Source organism: Cololabis saira, chromosome 9, assembly GCF_033807715.1.
Source record: "Cololabis saira isolate AMF1-May2022 chromosome 9, fColSai1.1, whole genome shotgun sequence".
NCBI classification, from domain to species: domain Eukaryota; kingdom Metazoa; phylum Chordata; class Actinopteri; order Beloniformes; family Belonidae; genus Cololabis; species Cololabis saira.
Genome location: NC_084595.1, coordinates 31,503,188 through 31,521,676, shown reverse-complemented (window position 1 = coordinate 31,521,676; position 18,489 = coordinate 31,503,188). Strand labels below are relative to the sequence as shown.

General features: G+C 39.0%; 1 protein-coding gene across 2 annotated transcripts in view; it reads right to left on the bottom strand.

Moving 5' to 3' along the window:
* Window positions 1–18,489, bottom strand: part of unc5ca (unc-5 netrin receptor Ca) — a 216,619-nt gene that overhangs the window by 81,235 nt on the left and 116,895 nt on the right. For both annotated transcript variants that reach the window (XM_061729251.1, XM_061729252.1), the window contains exon 3: window positions 13,036–13,179. In XM_061729251.1, coding sequence (XP_061585235.1) covers window positions 13,036–13,179 — 144 coding nt within the window. The remainder of the gene's footprint in view (window positions 1–13,035; window positions 13,180–18,489) is intronic.

Here is an 18,489-nt window from a genome sequence, read left to right as displayed (position 1 = left end):
AATCTTCCTGTGGTTTAGCAGTGAAGGAGGTAGAGCCATGTCAATTTACACCAGGGTCACATCCTCATTTGTGAGCCAACAATGGCAGTAAGTATGGAGTTGGTGATGTTTTAGGTCAGCCATGCATATGTGGAGACCTCGCTCTCCAGATCAAGACAAGGAAAAACACTTAGATACACTGTTGCTGTAGGTATGCAAGCCAGCTGACTGTCATGTTGGAGTCCATGCTAAAAACCATGCACAAACACACACACGGCAACCACTGCTACGCTGCATGCCTTTCTGTCCGTCACTATGGATATATTTAACCTTACTTTAATTCCTCATAGAGTCAACAAATATCAAGCAAGCCAAAAACAATAAATGATTGACATTAATGGGTCACAGGCTGTGATAAGTGAACGCATTAGAAACGAGCTTGGAATGCTTTGTTGCTCACGGAACATTTCTGAGAGAGTTTTCCTGTTTTCTTTTTATTCTTATCCTTTTAGTGTGTTAAGGTGAACAATCAACAACACATTAGAAGCAGAACATGAAACACAAAAGAGAGTTTTGAATAGCTTAAATGAAATACTACATTTAAGAACAAGATGCAGTATTTACGAAAATAAATGAGTAGATGGAAATGAAAGACATTAATCCTAACCTGGTTTTTGTGTACTAAATAATTGATTCCTTTACATCAAACAATGCAGCTGTTACTGTGGTAATACGTCCCATCCTTTGGTAATATAACTCTTTTTGAATAGGGAAATGAAAGAAAGAGAAAAGTGTGGAGGGTAAAGAGATGCTACACTGGTGGAGGTTTGGAAAGGAGAGGCCAGAGAGGCGTGTTTAACTATATTATGACATCTTAAAAGGGGGAGTAATTCCTGAAAAATGGAGGAAAAAGGGTATTAGTGCCAGTTGTCAAAAACATGGGAGATGTAGCAAATCTAGCTGTATAAACCTGATGAGCCACAGACTCAAAATTCGGTTTTTATCATAAGCCAGTGTTCATGCTGACTTTCCTCGCAACAGTGTGTCTATAAATAAGGCATGCAACTTTTCAGCTCAGTCCAGACAGAGCAATATTTTGTCTAACCCAGTGTTAGCCCATTTTGGACTGTAAATGTCAAAATCCGCTCCTGATAACACAGCGGGACGTGCTAGTGGATACAACTCTGATAGTTATTTAGATAAAAGGGGGAAGCACTTCAGGATATATTTCCTCTTTTATTTATTTATTTTAACTGGATTTGTGATAAGCACTTATGAGTAGTTTGTATCTCACCTGCACCAGATGGCAATCACAGCCCTCTCAGTTCAGTGACTCGGGGAGGAATTGTGGGACAGAGCTCGGCTAACAGCTATTCACCGTGAGGCCATGAGGTGCACATTTTCACCAAGCCTCAAAACACTGAACATCCATGGATGTTTTATTCTATTTTATTTCCTTTAATAAAATAAGACCTGTTATTGCCCTTATTTAGCCTCAAATACATGTAGTTAAGATAGTAGGATGCAGTTTTGTTCATATTTAGCCCAAAATACATCTTATCTTTGTTTTGAAAATTACAGTTTTTAAATGTTTTTTATCAGAATTTTGGTGTGAGCACGCATCTGTGTAACTTCCAGCAAAATGTATCAAAATCCACAATATAATGCGCTTGAATTGCTATGAAATTTATCATGTTTGAGGTCAAATTTCACTCATAAGCCCCATTTAAGACAGGAGCATACTATACATAAGCAAAGTGTTTCACAAATATTTGAGACCTCTATAACTCTTCAGTACAACTTCTCAATTACACAGCGAGATTTAATTTTATATAATATAAATATACTCACTATCAGAGTTTGTGTGTACAGCTATTTAGGTTACATGAGAACAGAGAGGATGGCTGTGGCTGAATGATAACTTGATAATACAGCGGATCCCGGTGGGGGACGACAGCCTGAGCAGAGCACGATGGTTCATTATGGGAGTAATCACCCAAAGCTCCAGCCCTAAATCCACCAAATGCCTACCCACATATACACAGAGAGATACTGGGAGACAAAGACGGCGAGATACTGACGAAACTACACGCAGCAGATGCAAACAAAAAGGGCAGGTACTGCACACACAGAAGGAAGTGTAGGACAGGCTTTCAGACGGACCAACAAATGTACAAAAACAATTGTAGACGCGCGGACGAGATGGGGAAGTGACTGAGGGATGAGAGACCCTTTTCTCATGCCAGGCAATTCCAGGAACAATTTCCTGCTCTTAATTAGTAAGGGAGATGGAGAAATGAGGAGTTGGCTGTGAGTTGATTTCCATAAAGATTGAGAATGAAATTAAAGGAGATTTAAGCAAACTGCTTAGGGATGAACACACACACACACACACACACACACACACACACACACACACACACACACACACACACACACACACACACACACACACACACACACACACACACACACACACACACACACACACACACACACACACACACACACACACACACGGTCAGGGTAATGGTGGAAAAAATCTTGCCAGTTTGGTAGCAAGATTGCATATTTTTCCTGTGAGTGTGTGCTTTAAAGAATAGAAAAATCATTGTGCTCGTGACACCACAGGACCATGAATTCATGTCGGTGGAAGAACTTTCTTACTTTGTTTCATGGAAAATATGTTCACAGGAGAGAAGGGACGGTTGGGTTAATTCACTGACCTCACTTTGGTCCCAAACCACAAACAACACTATCCAACCTTATAAATATTACAAAAATGCACGGATACGTTCTCTAAAGAGCCCTTGGAGTTGCAACAGAGCTGAGAAACGCAGACCTTGTAAAGTGTTCTTTAGTTTGACCTCTCTTTTATTTACAACAAAGCAGTGTCAGCATCTATTCAAAAATGACCTCGTCTTGCACAAACTCCTCTTTGCCTCCCACTCCATGTCCCTCCCTCTGTGTTGTTTTCCACCTCCTTTTCTTCTCCGTCTACAAGTTCTTCTTCCATCACTCAAGTAAAACTGTTATTATGTTTGTGGTTAGTTTGTTGCCTCGGGCACCTCTACATAAGCACATTTCAGAGCAATTATCCAAAATGGGTGTCTCTGCCTGCATGCTACCAATGCCAAATCATAAATGTTTCCCCTGATGCAGCTGCTGAAGCAATAAAAAGCAATAGGAGATGCTTGGGAATGAGAAGTGGAAAGCACTCTCTCTCAGTCTAAGGAATAAAATAAAATAATAATTTGGACATCCAATTTCCTTCAGAGTGACAAGAAATGGAAAAAAAACAACTAAAAGTCAAAACCTATTAATCAATCAATAAACAATAGGCAATCAATAAACAAGGAAATATAAATGGATCTGTATTATAACATATTGTTTTGAAACTATGAAAAATAAAAGCTGTCAACTGTGAAAGTATCGGGCTCTACAAAAGCTAAATACTGTGCGTAATAATGATAATGTAAAAACCGTCCTTGCTGGCTTTTCTTCCCTCTTGTTCTCGTTATTTTACTTCGACTTGACAATTTTTCATCTCAGAAATGGCAATCTCTAGGTAATATCTGAGGTCATAATCCTTACGGTGAAAAGACATCAGAAAAATGATGCAGTCAGGATAAATTGGAACGTAAAAACAAGGAGGTGACTTTGTAGAGAACAAAGTCCTGGTGTGTCTGGACAGCCTGAGGTCAACGCTCAACATTCACGCAGGAGGTTCACAGCATTTAACACGCGTTAATTGTTGAGCGCAACCCAACACCGCTTATATTAATTCTCTGGACAAGTACCGAGGGGTGTGACATCCACAAAATACACCACTATATAATCATTGAGAGCAAATGTGTTACGGGCATCACTTCTGTACCTTAAATAGATAAATAAAAATATTGGATACTTTATTATTTACCAATTTATTGCAGCAGCCGTTGAGCACACTAATAACCCCCAATCAAGCATGCCCATGTTGTCTTGCATAAATAGATGCATGCTAACTAGTGTCATGTCATGACTAGTGTCATGGTAGATGTCGCAGCAGTCAGCTCCACATTTAATAAGGAACCTCTGAGGTGTGCAGCACATGTCTGCAGTTTTTGACAGTTAATTTTGTTCAATGTTCTGACTTCGAAGAAGATTTCTACTCAGAAGTTTTCTTTTTCCCTAAAGTTTGAGGAGTGCAGTGAGACAGAGCGGCTAAACCAAGGGGGTTATATTTTGCACCGAGAATGAAAGAACAAAGAAGATGAACCTAGGGGTACAATAGAGTTGACTGGTGCACAATGACTATCGTTCAGACAGGTGAGTGCAACAGCAAATCATAAATCACTGATGTCACCATACAGAAGAAACGCCAAAAATGACGTGTTGCCGGGCAAAATAGCGTTCTGGGTGGATTTGTCCTCGAGTTTACAGCGTTTATCAGTCTCTGCTTTTTAAACTCTTGTGGCGCTTCATTTCCAATGTTAATTCTGTAAAAGGCAGCTTATTAAATAAATATATTTAAATCTTTCAGAGGCAAGTTCTACAATGTCACTTTGTAATTCAAGTGTATTGAATTCTGGTTAATTATGGGATGGCTTCATTGAGGAAAGCAGATGCGCGGTTTTTAATTCCAACACTTGTATTCCAGGCTGCAACGGGCTGCAGGGCTCGAAGAGTTATGTTGTGCATGCAAGGACATTTTTATCACGCTTTATTCATTAGCCCAAACATATTCCTTATTTCATAAGTCTACTTAACAGCATTACAAGCTTTATATAACACATTTAACCACACCTGCTCTTTTAAGGGAGCACACAACGAATAAAATGCAGCGTTTTCATGCTAAAGAGCTATACTCCAGTTTCTGAAGTGACTAAAGATTCAAAAACTCGAACATAATACAACCTAGGTCTGAAAATGTGTTACTCTGTGAATTATTCAGTGAAATGTCATTAGAGCTCTAAAATAAAAAGGAGAGCAAAAAAAGGAATAAAGTACACTGCAACTTTGATAACAGTCATTTTAAGTTGGTATTATGGTATCATTTTCTATGACTTTCAAAAGTCTCTGCATCTATCAGCCATTTTGCTGAATAACTTACCACTGTGTCATTTCAGCACGACGGATAACCTGTGATCATCTCAAGACATGAGACAAAGGTTTCCATCTAATATCAAGGTTTGCATAAGCACACAATCTAATTCCCTGCCACATGCCAGCACTCTGAAGAACAACACTCTGGAGAACAACACTCTGGAGAACAACACTTCCTCTGGATCCTCCGGTCTGTAAAACGGCTCATTAGGCTGAAAATAAAACGTCTTAAAGGGCCGTCTGCCACCTCCAGTGGGGTCTGTAAATAATTAATATGGATGTAATTTGTATTTGAACACAATGGACTATTCACTTAGTGCTTAGTAAGGTAACTACTCATATTTTAAATTGTGAAGTAAAAATCGTCCATTGAAATTTTCAGCATGGAAAATCTTTTCATTTATATCTTCTTACTAGCAGATTTAACTCATTCACATGTTAAGAACTCTACTCCTATTTTCAGCCTTAGTGTTTCAGCTATGGTTTGACATTAAAGTGACAAAAAGGAAGTTAAATGTTTAGCTCAGTAGGTCCCCCCGATGGCCTGGAGGTTAACTTGCTTTCACGACTCAGCCCGAGATTGTTCTCTTTTTGAGTCTTTTCGCTTGGCACTGTCTTTTTTTTTCTTCCATCATTACTGTCTTGCACCTCCTGTAGGATCACTTACATTTATTTCTGTGTGACAACTACACATTTTAGTTGTGTACAGGACCTACATCGTAATAGCTGTTTATGCTTGTCTGTTGCTTCTGTCATTCTGTAATTACACCACCAAACATTAGGTGCCAGTGTGGTTTCTTTTTCTGCATCGCCGTAGCTTCCAGTGCTAAAAAGCTTTCTTTTTAACTTCCTTTATGAAGCTCACATAGCAGTGGAGCACATAAAGCATATTGTGTGACCTGGAGCAGATAATTACTGATAAACTGTGGTCTTTCTAGCCATCCGAGTCAACATCTCTGCGGAGGGACACATCAAGCTAAGGTGGAGGTTATGTTGTATGGAATGAAATTCCTTGAAATGACCCCATCAAATGGCAGGCTGTCATAAGAAAATGAATACAATTTAAGAAAATGTATCGAGTTGCTTTAGCATCTGTTAACATATATTAAGTCAATCTATGTTTGTCGTTAAGGTTTCATTGAAATCCTCCATCTTATTTTAGTCATTATTTAACAAAAAAGGAGATTATTTTGGCTTTTTCTCCTTTTCATACTGATTTAGCATAGGTTTTACATAATTTACATCACTTTCAATCTCACTGTACCCAGGAACACTGACAATAAAGTATTGTATTGTATTGTATTGTATTCTATTGACACCTTCCTGCTGTCCTTTCCATGAGTGCTTTGGCGTATGATGTGGCTCTGGATCGATCCAGCGAGCTTCCATTTAGGGCAATCAACTCAAGTCACCATGACACGGCTGTACACTGTAAACGCCATGTGTTTTATTTAAGACGTCTCAGTCACACTTTCTACACCCTTGTGAGTGATGCCTTTATTTTCTTCTCTTTATTTCCAGCACAACTCACTCAGTCACTTTTTAAAGTGACTGAATGAGTTCTGTGTGAGTAAATCAACAGTGTGGCTTACCACTTTAACGCCTAAGAGTACCCTGAAGCAGTCCTTGACATCTGGGAAACAGCTCGTGGCTCACAGCAGTGGTGAAACATCATAACCACTCACACACACACACACACACACACACACACACACACACACACACACACACACACACACACACACACTCTGAATTGTAACTAGAAATCTGTTTATTCAGTTTGTGACCATCATGAAGTCATCTTTGTTGCCGAAACCAAGACCCTATTGATGATCTTGTTGACAGAACGTGTTTATAGAGCTAGAGTGGATGTGGGTGGATATACAAGAAGAATACATACATGGATATCTGTGCCGTTCGAATAATGATTACTGAAACTGCAGCTGCAGGCATGCCGGTTAAGGCTTATAAAAGGTCAAATGCCACTGAGACTGCGATTGTGGTTGTTGCTGAGCGAATTTCATACCACAGAGGTTGAGTAACCCACCACAGTTGTTGCTGGGTTACAAGAAATGGTATTGTGAGCTTCATGCAGATTGTAGCCTCCAAGAGTTTAGAAAACAGAAGATTCCGGCAATTGTTCAACTCAAACAGAAGAAACAATTGTTGGGCCTTGTTTTTCATGGTCTGATTCAAACGTGATTAAAGGAGAAAGAATAAACCCGTCCACTTAGAAGATTTTTTTTTATAGTAAAGGAAAAACAAAAACAGAAGTAGCCCACTAACCAACATTTTCCAGTTGACACAAAAAGCTGTTTGTGTTGCTGCGGAGTGCCTGGACTCCCGATTGCTATGCACACACATCTCAGTGGAAAGTGACAGAACAAATTGCCATCATGTGAAATATGTGTGCGTGTCTGGGTATCTGTGTGTGGTTGTAGTTGCGTGCAGGTCTGTGAGCATGTGTGTATTTGTATGACCTTGACATATTGCTATTCACTGAAGGAGAAAGACTTGACCTGATAGCTCCCGGGACAAAGAGCATGACTGACAGTACATTCCCACTGGTGTGTGGGTACATGCCTACAGTACTCTTTTTGCCCTATGTATGTATGTATGTGCCTGCAATGTTGCATGACTGAGGAATGGTGTGAAAGTTCCTGTTTTCATCTCATCTGTTTTCAAACTTAAACTGAGGGGGCTGGACCACCCTCAATGCAACTTGAAGGGGTCTGCTCCAAATATTTCAATAAAGTGATACTACATTTAACATAGAGTGTCCAATTGTGTATTTGGTAGTTATGTTGATAGTTATTGCAAAAAAGAAAAGAATGAATGAAGATGCCCAGGATAAGGATTAACACGTCATGTCTTGTCATACAGCGGGGTGGGGGTGGGGGTGGGGGGTAAACAAAGAGAGAAGAAAACAATCGGACAAAAATGAGCTGGAAGAGGAATGCAGGAGAGAAATGCTGAATTGCTACTGCACGGTGCACGGTGCGCGGTGCAGACGAAAAGACACTTTGCTCAGCAAGCTCTGGCTGCCAGGAAGCATTTTAATCACAACGGCAGATCCAAATAGGAGCAGAAAGCAGGATAGGTCAGGAGGTTGGGTCGATTTGAAGTAAAAGGTTATCGTAAGAGAAGGTTGAGTGTAATCAGATCTGGTTAAAGGAAAAGTCACTATTATAATGGAAAAAGAGAAAGTGAAGGACGGCGGGACAGGCAAAAGGCAGTCTGAAAATGCAGACTACATGGAGAAAGGAAAGCATAAACATGAAAAACATCTAAATACAAAGAGAACCAGAACATGAAATAAATTAATTTAATATTTTTCCTTGATTTTTGGATCCTTCAAGCCTTCTTCGAGGCAACTTCCATAAGAACTTTACCATGTTTCCTCACGAAATGATATGTTCTGCATGTGGATAGGTTGGTAGCTAGAATAAGAAACAAGCATTCTACTTTATCGAATTTTCTCTTTTAATATATAATTAGGGTTTTTAAATGAATCACAAACCTCGCTGCCACTAATAACTGACCAGTCCTTGACCAAACCGAACACTGCATAAATGAGACCAGGGATAGAATCCCTTTGAATCTTCTTGTATATTCTCAGCGGCACATGAATGCAAGTACTGGCGTGAGAAACATACAACTTTTGGAGCCTTAAGGAGGTATTCATAATGTATCATTATAGATTGATGAGCTACACTGAGGCAGTACAGGAACATAAAACAAAGCAGGAATCCCAGGGAAGATAAAACAAGATATGTTGGGATGCAGTACCGCTTGCTGAAAGCTGACATTACATGATGATGTTCATGGCAAAGCTTATGTAAGTAATGGTGATGCTGGCAGACACTTTTTCCTGTGTGATGTTTAAATCTATGCAGCCCAGAACTCACGCATATCTTCACGTGTTACCAGCTTTAACATCATCTTCTGTATTTTACTCTATAACGTAATGTGTGCATTTTTGTGCTGCTTGAGTCCACATTCGTGTGTTTCTGTGAGTCCCAGAGGTCCTTATATAGTATACACACATATATGCATCTGTCTCAGCCCCAACATATGCCAAATAGAGCAGATTAGCCCGTTTTCATTGCACCCAAAGGAGGGCCTTTTCCATTCAGGAAAGCTATTAATGGAGCCGAGGAGGATATTTCTGACTGTGTCACTAACTCTCTGCCGGCAAACAGAGACGCATCGTCACACACACCAAAATACTATGGAGAAGCTGGTCTAAATGCATGTGTTAAAATGACTTTGCAGACTTAAAAAGAAAAAAACAACAAAACAAAAAAAAACAGGTCTATTGTTAGATATAAAGAGTGTAAACTTTGTCATTACCAAGCAAACTTATATGCAGCCGCTTTGAGTCAGAGCAGATTATTATTATTTGAAGCTAAATTGCAATTAATGCGAAATAAATGTAAGCTTCTGAGAATATCAAAACATTGTTATACTACTTAAGCATTAGCATGAATGGGGTCACTACAGACAAACTGGGTGTATAAAAAGGGCTGTTTGTCTGTCTGGTCACTGCCATACAAGTCAATTTTGCCCCTAAAGTCTGTCAATAGATACAAAAAGAGAAGATTGCAGGTCCTAATGAGGTTACACCGTCATAGACTTATGCCGAGGTGGCAGCAAACAGATGGAAATTCTGATTCACAAAGTCTTTTTTGTACAGGAGTAAAAATGATGTTTGTTTTTCTAGTTCCGATCCACGCTAACGTGAGTGGAATGACTTAAAACATGCTTACATCAATTATAGTTTTGCTGCAAACACATATTCCATCCTCACTTAAGACCACATTAATTCAGTATGATTTGGTCTCTGTGAGGTTTGGAAACCAGCAGGCAGACTCAAGCGTAGACGTCACATTAAAGAAGTGTAATGATAGCTGCCGTTTTATATGCCGTGCAATTGAGTGTTTTATTTTATTTTCTCTCTTTTATTTCAACTGAAAAACCTGGGTCTTTTTTCTTTCCACATTTAAATTACCTAGAGTAAATCAAATGAAAATATCATGGAACTGAAGTGCAGGACAATTGATGTTATACAATACACATAGAAACTCAACTTCATTAAAATATCCAAAATCAATGTAAAGCAACAAATAGCTGAATACAATATTTAAATATTGTAGGTAAATATATAAAAACAAAACAAAAAAAAACAAGGTTTTGAAACAAATGTGTCATAGGTAATTCAAATAACCTGAAGAGAAACACAACATCTTCAAAGATGGATTTCCATTTGCAGCAGAAATAACAGCAACCTGGGAGAACAGGACTTCCAGAGTGCATGTCTGTTAGAGTGATACTGTCTGGAGAAGTACTACATTCAGGAACATGGACAGTTTATTCTGTCTGAACGGACCGTCAGATTCCCCAGTTGTCCTTTTTAAAGTGCACCCAGGCATATCCGAACGGCCAGTATAAGTCAGGTAAACCACAGAGGAGGAGCTTGATTCTGTTATCAGTATTTCTTTTCTGCTCGACCTCTCTATGACCCGAGTGCTCGGACAAGTCCCAGCAGTCTTACATACGGTAGCTGAACTGACCAGAGCAATGACAGTTCAAAAACTACTGTTGAGAGTTCAATTCTCAATCAAAGGGACTTTGGAGGAACGATCCATCGGCTAACTGTATATGAGGCCTTTGCTGAAAGGACAAACCAGGTTTTTCATATGCTTTCCATCATACATCTCAATTCCCCCACTCCTTAGTTACTGTCAACTGGCCATCATTCACACAAAGATTGTACTTTTACTCTTTCTCCTGAGCATTTCTTAAATCATTTCCCGTGTTTGAAGAGTTACTCGATAACACTGTCTGCTAGAGTGAGATGAAGTCTGCCTGGGTTTGGGCTGGCCTGTGTTCTTTTGTTGACCTTATCGTCAGACTCCCAGTTGTCTTATTAAATTCTTCACCAGACCATAACAGGAAGCTACTGATGGCAGACTAAATTATGGAGCGTAGAAAAGCCTCAGTCCAGAAAAGCTCCTGACCACGTATCACTCAACGTAAACTGTTTTTTACCAACTCCAAGCTTTTAATCCACTGAGTCCTGACTTTCTCCATTTAAACTTTATACTACCTGTACTGTATGTTTTTATGTAGTCAGTTTTAACTATTTTAATGAAGTCAAAATTCAGACTGTACATAGCAACTCCTTTCACTAAGTTCACACTGCTGTGTTAAAGCGACTGACACAGTTCACAGCATTAAGAAATGGATTATTGCTAATGGATAATTGAACAAGGAAACTTATTTGCTGACCCTTTTATTGAAATAATGTGTTATATTGTAAGAGAGAAAAAAAAGAAAAAAGTGGTGTTTACATTGACAGCCCAAAATAAAAAGTCAATTTGGAGGCAGTTAAACGTTCAAACAGGATTTTTACAGTTGCACCTCAGTGTGGATGTTGCCTTTAAAGCAGTGGTCCCCAACCCCCGGGCCGCGGCCCGGTACCGGGCCGTGGGTCATTTGGTACCGGGCCGCACAGAGAGTAAAAAAAAAAAAAAAAAAAAAAAAAAATTTTTTTTTTTTTTTTTTTTTAATAATTTCTGTAGAATCCCCGACTGATGATGGATGACTCTCAAACTGATGGTTCACAATGTTTTTATTCGTTGGATGTAAATACACTGCAAACACACCGTAAGAGCTATAAAGGAATAAAATAAAATAAAATAGTTAGTCTTTCTACATTCATATAAGTTTAACTTAAATACAGACCGACGCAGCTGCTCGCTCGGTCGGCAATAAAGCTACCACAATACATGAGCGACCAAACTCAAGCTGGACATAAATACGGTATAAAATGTGCACAAATCCTTATCAGCAGGTGCTTTTTGTGTCAGTTAGGCTCCACTTCAGCATTCCCGACACTAGTTTAGTCTTTCAGACACACTTTCTACTGCCGTTAAACTTTTACCGTTAAAGTCCGAAGCAAAAATGATGTTTTTTTATTATTATTATTATTATTATTATTATTATTATTATTATTATTATTATTATTATTATTATTATTATTATTATTATTATTATTATTATTATTATCACTACTACTATAGCGAAAATACCACAGTTTTTAATGCCAGTAATTTTATTTAGTTTTTATCAGCTACACCTTTAGATTGGGCCGTGAAAATATTGTCAGACATTAAACCGGTCCGCGGTACAGAAAAGGTTGGGGACCACTGCTTTAAAGCACTCGGGGTAACTTATGGAATAACAGTAGGTTACAAATGAAATGCAAGTGTCCCAACACGGTTTGCTGTATCAAGCCACAGTTTAGCAAAAACAATTATAGGCACTACCAAGTCATCCAGGACTGACGTGTTAAAGATTAACAGTTTAAGCAGCCAGAGTGACAAAAACTTAAGACTAAAGGGCCAGGGAAAAAATAAATAAATCAACCAATGTTTAATACAAAGCCTGTTTTACTGAAATTGTAAATTTTTACAATAATAGATTTTATGGGTAGGTTTTATTTTCCAGCATGTGATCATGCATATCTCCATGTATGTATGTGGTCACAGCTTAAGTACAACTGAGTAGCTGTTTAAATGTGCTGCAGATGCGCAGTTGTGTTCATGAATTTGTTGTTATAAGTGTTATAATAATTCACACGCCCCGGTGGTTAGGCCAGCGGTGAAACCTCCATTTGCAAAGCAGAAAATTATAATTTTTTTTTAGTCGTCTTTTTCCATCATCGAGTTTACTGTCTCTCACAAAAGGCTCTTACCATCAGATTGGACCCAGCGGAGTGGATATGATGACTGTATTTGTGCACAACATGACCTGAGTTTGTACTTCAGCAGGGAAAACGTGTTGAGCATTTTCGAGGGTGTCCCTTAGTAAATATAAAAATCACACATATCTGTTTGGCATTTGCTTGCTCATCAAATATCTTCTACCTTTTTTTTTTCTAAAATGTGTCCACACCGGTTTACTCACATGCAATGCGGACGAATGCCTTGCGGCTTTTGGTGGTTCCAGCAGAGCTCCAGGCCACGCACTGACACCAGAAATCCTCTGGACCAAACAGCTCCTCCACTTGCAGGCGTGTTATTTCAATACTGGCTTCTCTTACCACTAGACCTGCAAAAGAAAAGAAAAAAAGAAAAGACCCTTTTACATCATTCAGATTATTAATTGGGATCTAAAGTAAAAAAAAAAAGAAGAAAAAAGGAAACAGCTCTCTCAAATGGCAAGTCACAAGCATTTTTTCCCCACTTAAGTCACTTAAGCTCATAGTTAAAAGAAAATAAACAGGTTTTTTTAAGCTTCTCTTTGTTAATGGCTTCTTCAAAAGTCAAAGAAATGCACAAAAAACAGTAAATAAGTGACAATGATTATTATTTATTAACTGCCACTATTACAAAAACCAGGTCATTCTAGTCCACAAATTTGCTCTGATTAAATGCAAACGTTTAGAGATTACTCCTTTTCACCTCAACCAGTTATCTCACTGCCTCCTTCAATCCCTTCTTTTCCGTGGTGCTGTGAGAGAAGCTCGTATGTGGAAAATGCAGGGTTTAAATAGCTGCACGCTACCGAGAGCTGTACTGGGGAGCGCATTGCGCAGGAAAATAGGGAATGAAGAGCAAGAAAATTCAGGATAAAAATATATGTGACACATGATATGTCCAAAAAAAATATAGAAGCTGAACTAGTTAAGAAAACACTATAAGAAATCTGTGGAAATGTGAAGGGAAAAAAAGGGAATGTCAGGGGAAAAAGAGAGGAACGATCAAGCAGGAGCCGATTAAAGAAAAGGAAAGGTTAAAATAACAGGGGACAGAAAAGGGGAGTTAAATGAGAGGAACTGTAGCCTGGTAGAGGTAATGGGAGAAGGAAAGAGGATGACAGACTAGGAGGTGAAAGAGGGCAATAAAAAGTGAAATGGAAAGGGAAGCAGCAAAAGATAAAACTGGATTTATGTTAAAGTATGTGGGGACTGGGGAAGAGATGGGAAAAATAGTAAGAGAACAGATCGTGGTTTATTTCAGGTTCAGCACTGTTACAAAGACACCGTCCCCAAGCCACTTCACAAACCTGACGTGGGCTCATGCTTATGAAGACTCTCAGTTCCTGCCACCAGAGAGACAGACATGACAACCAAGCTGGTGAAGAGGCCGAGGGGACTGACAGAAAGAGGTAATAAGTGAAATCCACTGAAGAGGATTGCAGAGGACTTAGGGCCATTAATGGCTGGCATGAGAATTAAAGAGAGACCCATGAGGATACAGGCAACATAAGCTTTTGAGGAAACTTGCTGGGAAATGGGAAGATGTGGCTTTTAAGTTAGAAAAAAATATAGATTGATAAGATGGGACATAAAGTAAGGGACAGAAAAAAGGGACTGTGGAGCAAAGTCAGAAGTAAAATATGCACTAAAAAGTTTGTGGAAGGCAAGGGGGAAGTGCCAGCAAGGGAAAAATCCATATAAATGCAAAAAAATATACAGGGTATTGAACTGGTGTGAATATCAGTGTTTAAGCACGCAAAAAAAACAAGGGAGACTGATGTGGTTTTGCACAGAAGGCATCTCAGACAGGGTTGAAATACTGTCTCCTAAAGAAATAATTACAACCAGCAAGAAAACCAGCACTTTTCCTGAGACAACTCGCAATAAACAGGAACAAAAAAATACAGTGTAAAGACAAAAGGGGAAATGGGGAGAGGGAGGAGGTGGAGAAGGAGACCATGGAGAACACTACTGGCAAAATAATGAGGAAAGTAAGGCAATTAAAGTAAACGATTCAAATGAGCCAGACAGCCAGTTATGGCAAATGGACTCAAATAAATGCAAAGGGGAACATATGGGATCGTACATGAATAGAACTTGGGGATTTGGTGACTTAGTGAGGAACAAAATAAGCTTCACTGAAGCTTTAACTGGTATACCGTCCACTCAGGGTGAGGAGAGACTTACACAGCACAGCTATGAATCTGTAAAAATGGTCTTTTCTTTATCATAAATCGTTGATGATGTTGATGAAATTTTAAAATATGTAAGCTAGGACAAAGACTATAGTCTATTTGAGCCAGTAACTGGGAAATTACAGATATCAGCCTAAGTTCTTACCTGCTTGCATTATTTACTAGTTAGAAAAATCATACGAAGCCATGTGGGCCGGAGGGCAAACTGGTTCCTCCAGGGAGAACACTGAAACACCCTTTGAACAACAGTCTAAGCAGTTTCACGTTTACCACTAGAGTTTCACTCTAAAACTCAGGCTGATTAACATTTTAGCGTGTTTGGGAGTATAGCTGACAAAAGCTCCAGCAGAGAGAAATAATGCACCCGTCTGATGGTACCAGCTTAGCTTGGCTGGAAGTTAAAACTTAAGAGACCAAAGAGCTTGCAAATTAATTTGTAAGCTCTTAAGTAATGATATAACAGTCAGTTTCTAAATGGGTGAAATGTTTTCACAACCCGTTCTCATTCCCATCAGATCAGATACTGATGATTGATCAGGAAACCCCGCTGTTGGTTTTGAAAACAAAGGAAATCAGCTTGGAAATGATCTTTAAAATGTGGAACATATTGGCAAAGATTCTCAAACAAAAATATATCTAATTCTGTATTTAAAAGGTGCCATATGAAGGTGTTATACTTTCAAATACTGGAAAAACATTCAACTGAATGTAATTGTATCCATCCATCAATTTTCTATGCCCGTTTTCTCCTGTGTAGGGTGCAAAATGGATAAGTGACAAACGCTATGACTGAACCTGTTCAGTCGTAGCGTATATGCTCCGGTCAAACAAAAACATAATTTCAAAATGTTTCAATAGCAAAAGTGATATTAAGCAGTAGGGATGGGCGGTATGGACTAAAAAATGTATCACGATAATTTCTGGCATTTATCCCGATAACGATAAAAATGACGATAAAAAAAATACCAATTTAACTCCAGCTTTTTAACTATAAATCTATCTCGCTCTCAGATCCGCCATGTTTGTTACACAAAAAAGTCATCAACAGGAATTTAATCTTTCTTTCTTTCTTTCTTTCTTTCTTTCTTTCTTTCTTTCTTTCTTTCTTTCTTTCTTTCTTTCTTTCTTTCTTTCTTTCTTTCTTTCTTTCTTTCTTTCTTTCTTTCTTTCTTTCTTTCTTTCTTTCTTTCTTTCTTTTTGCCTCATTTCTTTCTTTCTTTCTTTTTTCTTTCTTTTTCCCTCATTTCTTTCTTTTTTTCTTTTTCCCTCATTTCTTTCTTTCTTTCTTTCTGGCTCATTTCTTTCTTTCTTTCTTTCTTTCTTTCTTTCTTTCTTTCTTTCTTTCTTTCTTTCTTTCTTTCTTTCTTTCTTTCTTTCTTTCTTTCTTTCTTTCTTTCTTTCTTTCTGGCTCATTTCCTTCCTTCCTTCCTTCCTTCCTTCCTTCCTTCCTTCCTTCCTTCCTTCCTTCCTTCCTTCCTTCCTTCCTTCCTTCCTTCCTTCCTTCTTTCCTTCTGCATCGATTTAACGCAGAACCATAAATCAGCTTTACACAAAAACGTCATTAACGGGAATTTATCGTTTTTACCGCGAGATGAGAAATTCTTATCGTGGGGATTTTTTTTGACGGTTTATCGTGAACAGTAAAATATCGCCCATCCCTATTTAGCAGGTGCTCAAACAAGATGGAACGTTATCCAGTATCATAATGGCAGCGTGACCTCCACACTTGGACGGGGACCCACTGAGCTAAAGACTAAAGGTTAATTTCCAGATACTGTCCAATCTTTTGATATTTGAAAGAATACATCAACAATACACAAGGAGCTACAGCAGCTCCTCCCTCCTCCAGTGCTCTCCAAGAAAACAGAGTCCATCAGAAACACTGCTTTCCCTACAATCCCTCTTTTGTTTTCCTTCAGTGTCACATTAACACAGAAAATCTGTCAAAAATGTAAGTCAAAACATAAATAACATCAAGACAGATGCCATTGCTCTGGAGTTGTACGGTTGAATCTGGAAACAAAACAGATGCTATTTCTATTGTCTACTTCTGCAGAGCTCACAAAGCAGGCGTTGCCGGGCATAACAATTGCCTGAATAACTTGAGGCTCAAAAAGTCCCAGATCACTCAGTGTCGTACTTTGTTCAGAGAGAGAGTTCAAAGCACTTATGCCAATCCATTGTGAGGAGACAGTCGTGGAATTTTGGCTCTCCATATCATGACAGATCTTCACACCAACAAAATCACTGCTGCCAGTTGAGGGAGGATCACCAACAGAAGTAGATGGAAATGGAAGACAAGTACTAAGACAAGTGGATGCTGGCATATTTTCTATCAGTCAAACTGCTCAGAACAAATCCAAAGAATAAAAGAAGAAAAATCTCTCAGTCTCAGTTCTAATAACCAAAGTTTGCGTGTCAGCCTGGAAGTGGAAATGTAAAACTATTGATGGTACCTATACATACAATACAGCTGTTGGCTGTGCTGTGAATCCCAACTATGACTTTCTGGGACACGGATGATGCATGATGATTTCTTATTAAAGAATAGAGATGAAATAACATAGAAGTAAAGAAATGTACAACCCACACGTCTAAATCATGACTTTACATACAAATATCAATTGTATATTCATCAAGACTGGTAAACTCTAATAACCCATGCTGCTTAAAGGGCTACAATATCCATCAATATATGCAGCTAAACTACTCAGGGAACTGTAATTATACCGTATAGGAGCTGCTGGTTAGACCAGAATAATAGAGACCCTAATTTATGCTTTATTGATCCCCTACACTAGCAGCACGGTGGCTTAGTGGTTAGCACTGTTGCCTCACAGCAAGAAGGTCCCCGGTTCGACTCCCAGGCCCGGCAGGGGCCTTTCTGTGTGGAGTTTGCATGTTCTCCCCGTGCTTGCGTGGGTTCTCTCCGGTACTCCGGCTTCCTCCCACAGTCCAAAAACATGCATATGAGGTTAATTGATGATTCTAAAATTGCCCGTAGGTGTGAGAGTGAGTGTGATTGTGAGCATGGTTTGTGTGTTTATATGTGGCCCTGCGATGGACTGGTGACCTGTCCAGGGTGTAACCCCTGCCTCTCACCTGAAAGGTGATAGGCTCCAGCAGACCCCCGTGACCCCGCAAGGGATAAAGCGGGTAAGATGATGGATGGATGGATGGATGATCCCCTACTTCCCCTGTTCATGTGTACATGAGCAAATACTGAACCTTTCTCCGGCCTCAGTGTGTGTTCCTCATACGTGAGTTACTTTGGATGAATGTGTCTGCTAAGTAAATGTAATGTTGAAAGAAAACAAGTCTTTCCCTAAAATTGGAAGGTGTTACTACACCCTGAACAAACTATTTCCGGTTTCTTTGCACAGACTCTATCAACAATTTCTCTGAGCTGAAATCAAAGTCATTTCTCGTCAAAAGCTGACAGTAAAGACTTTTTCATGTTTTCAA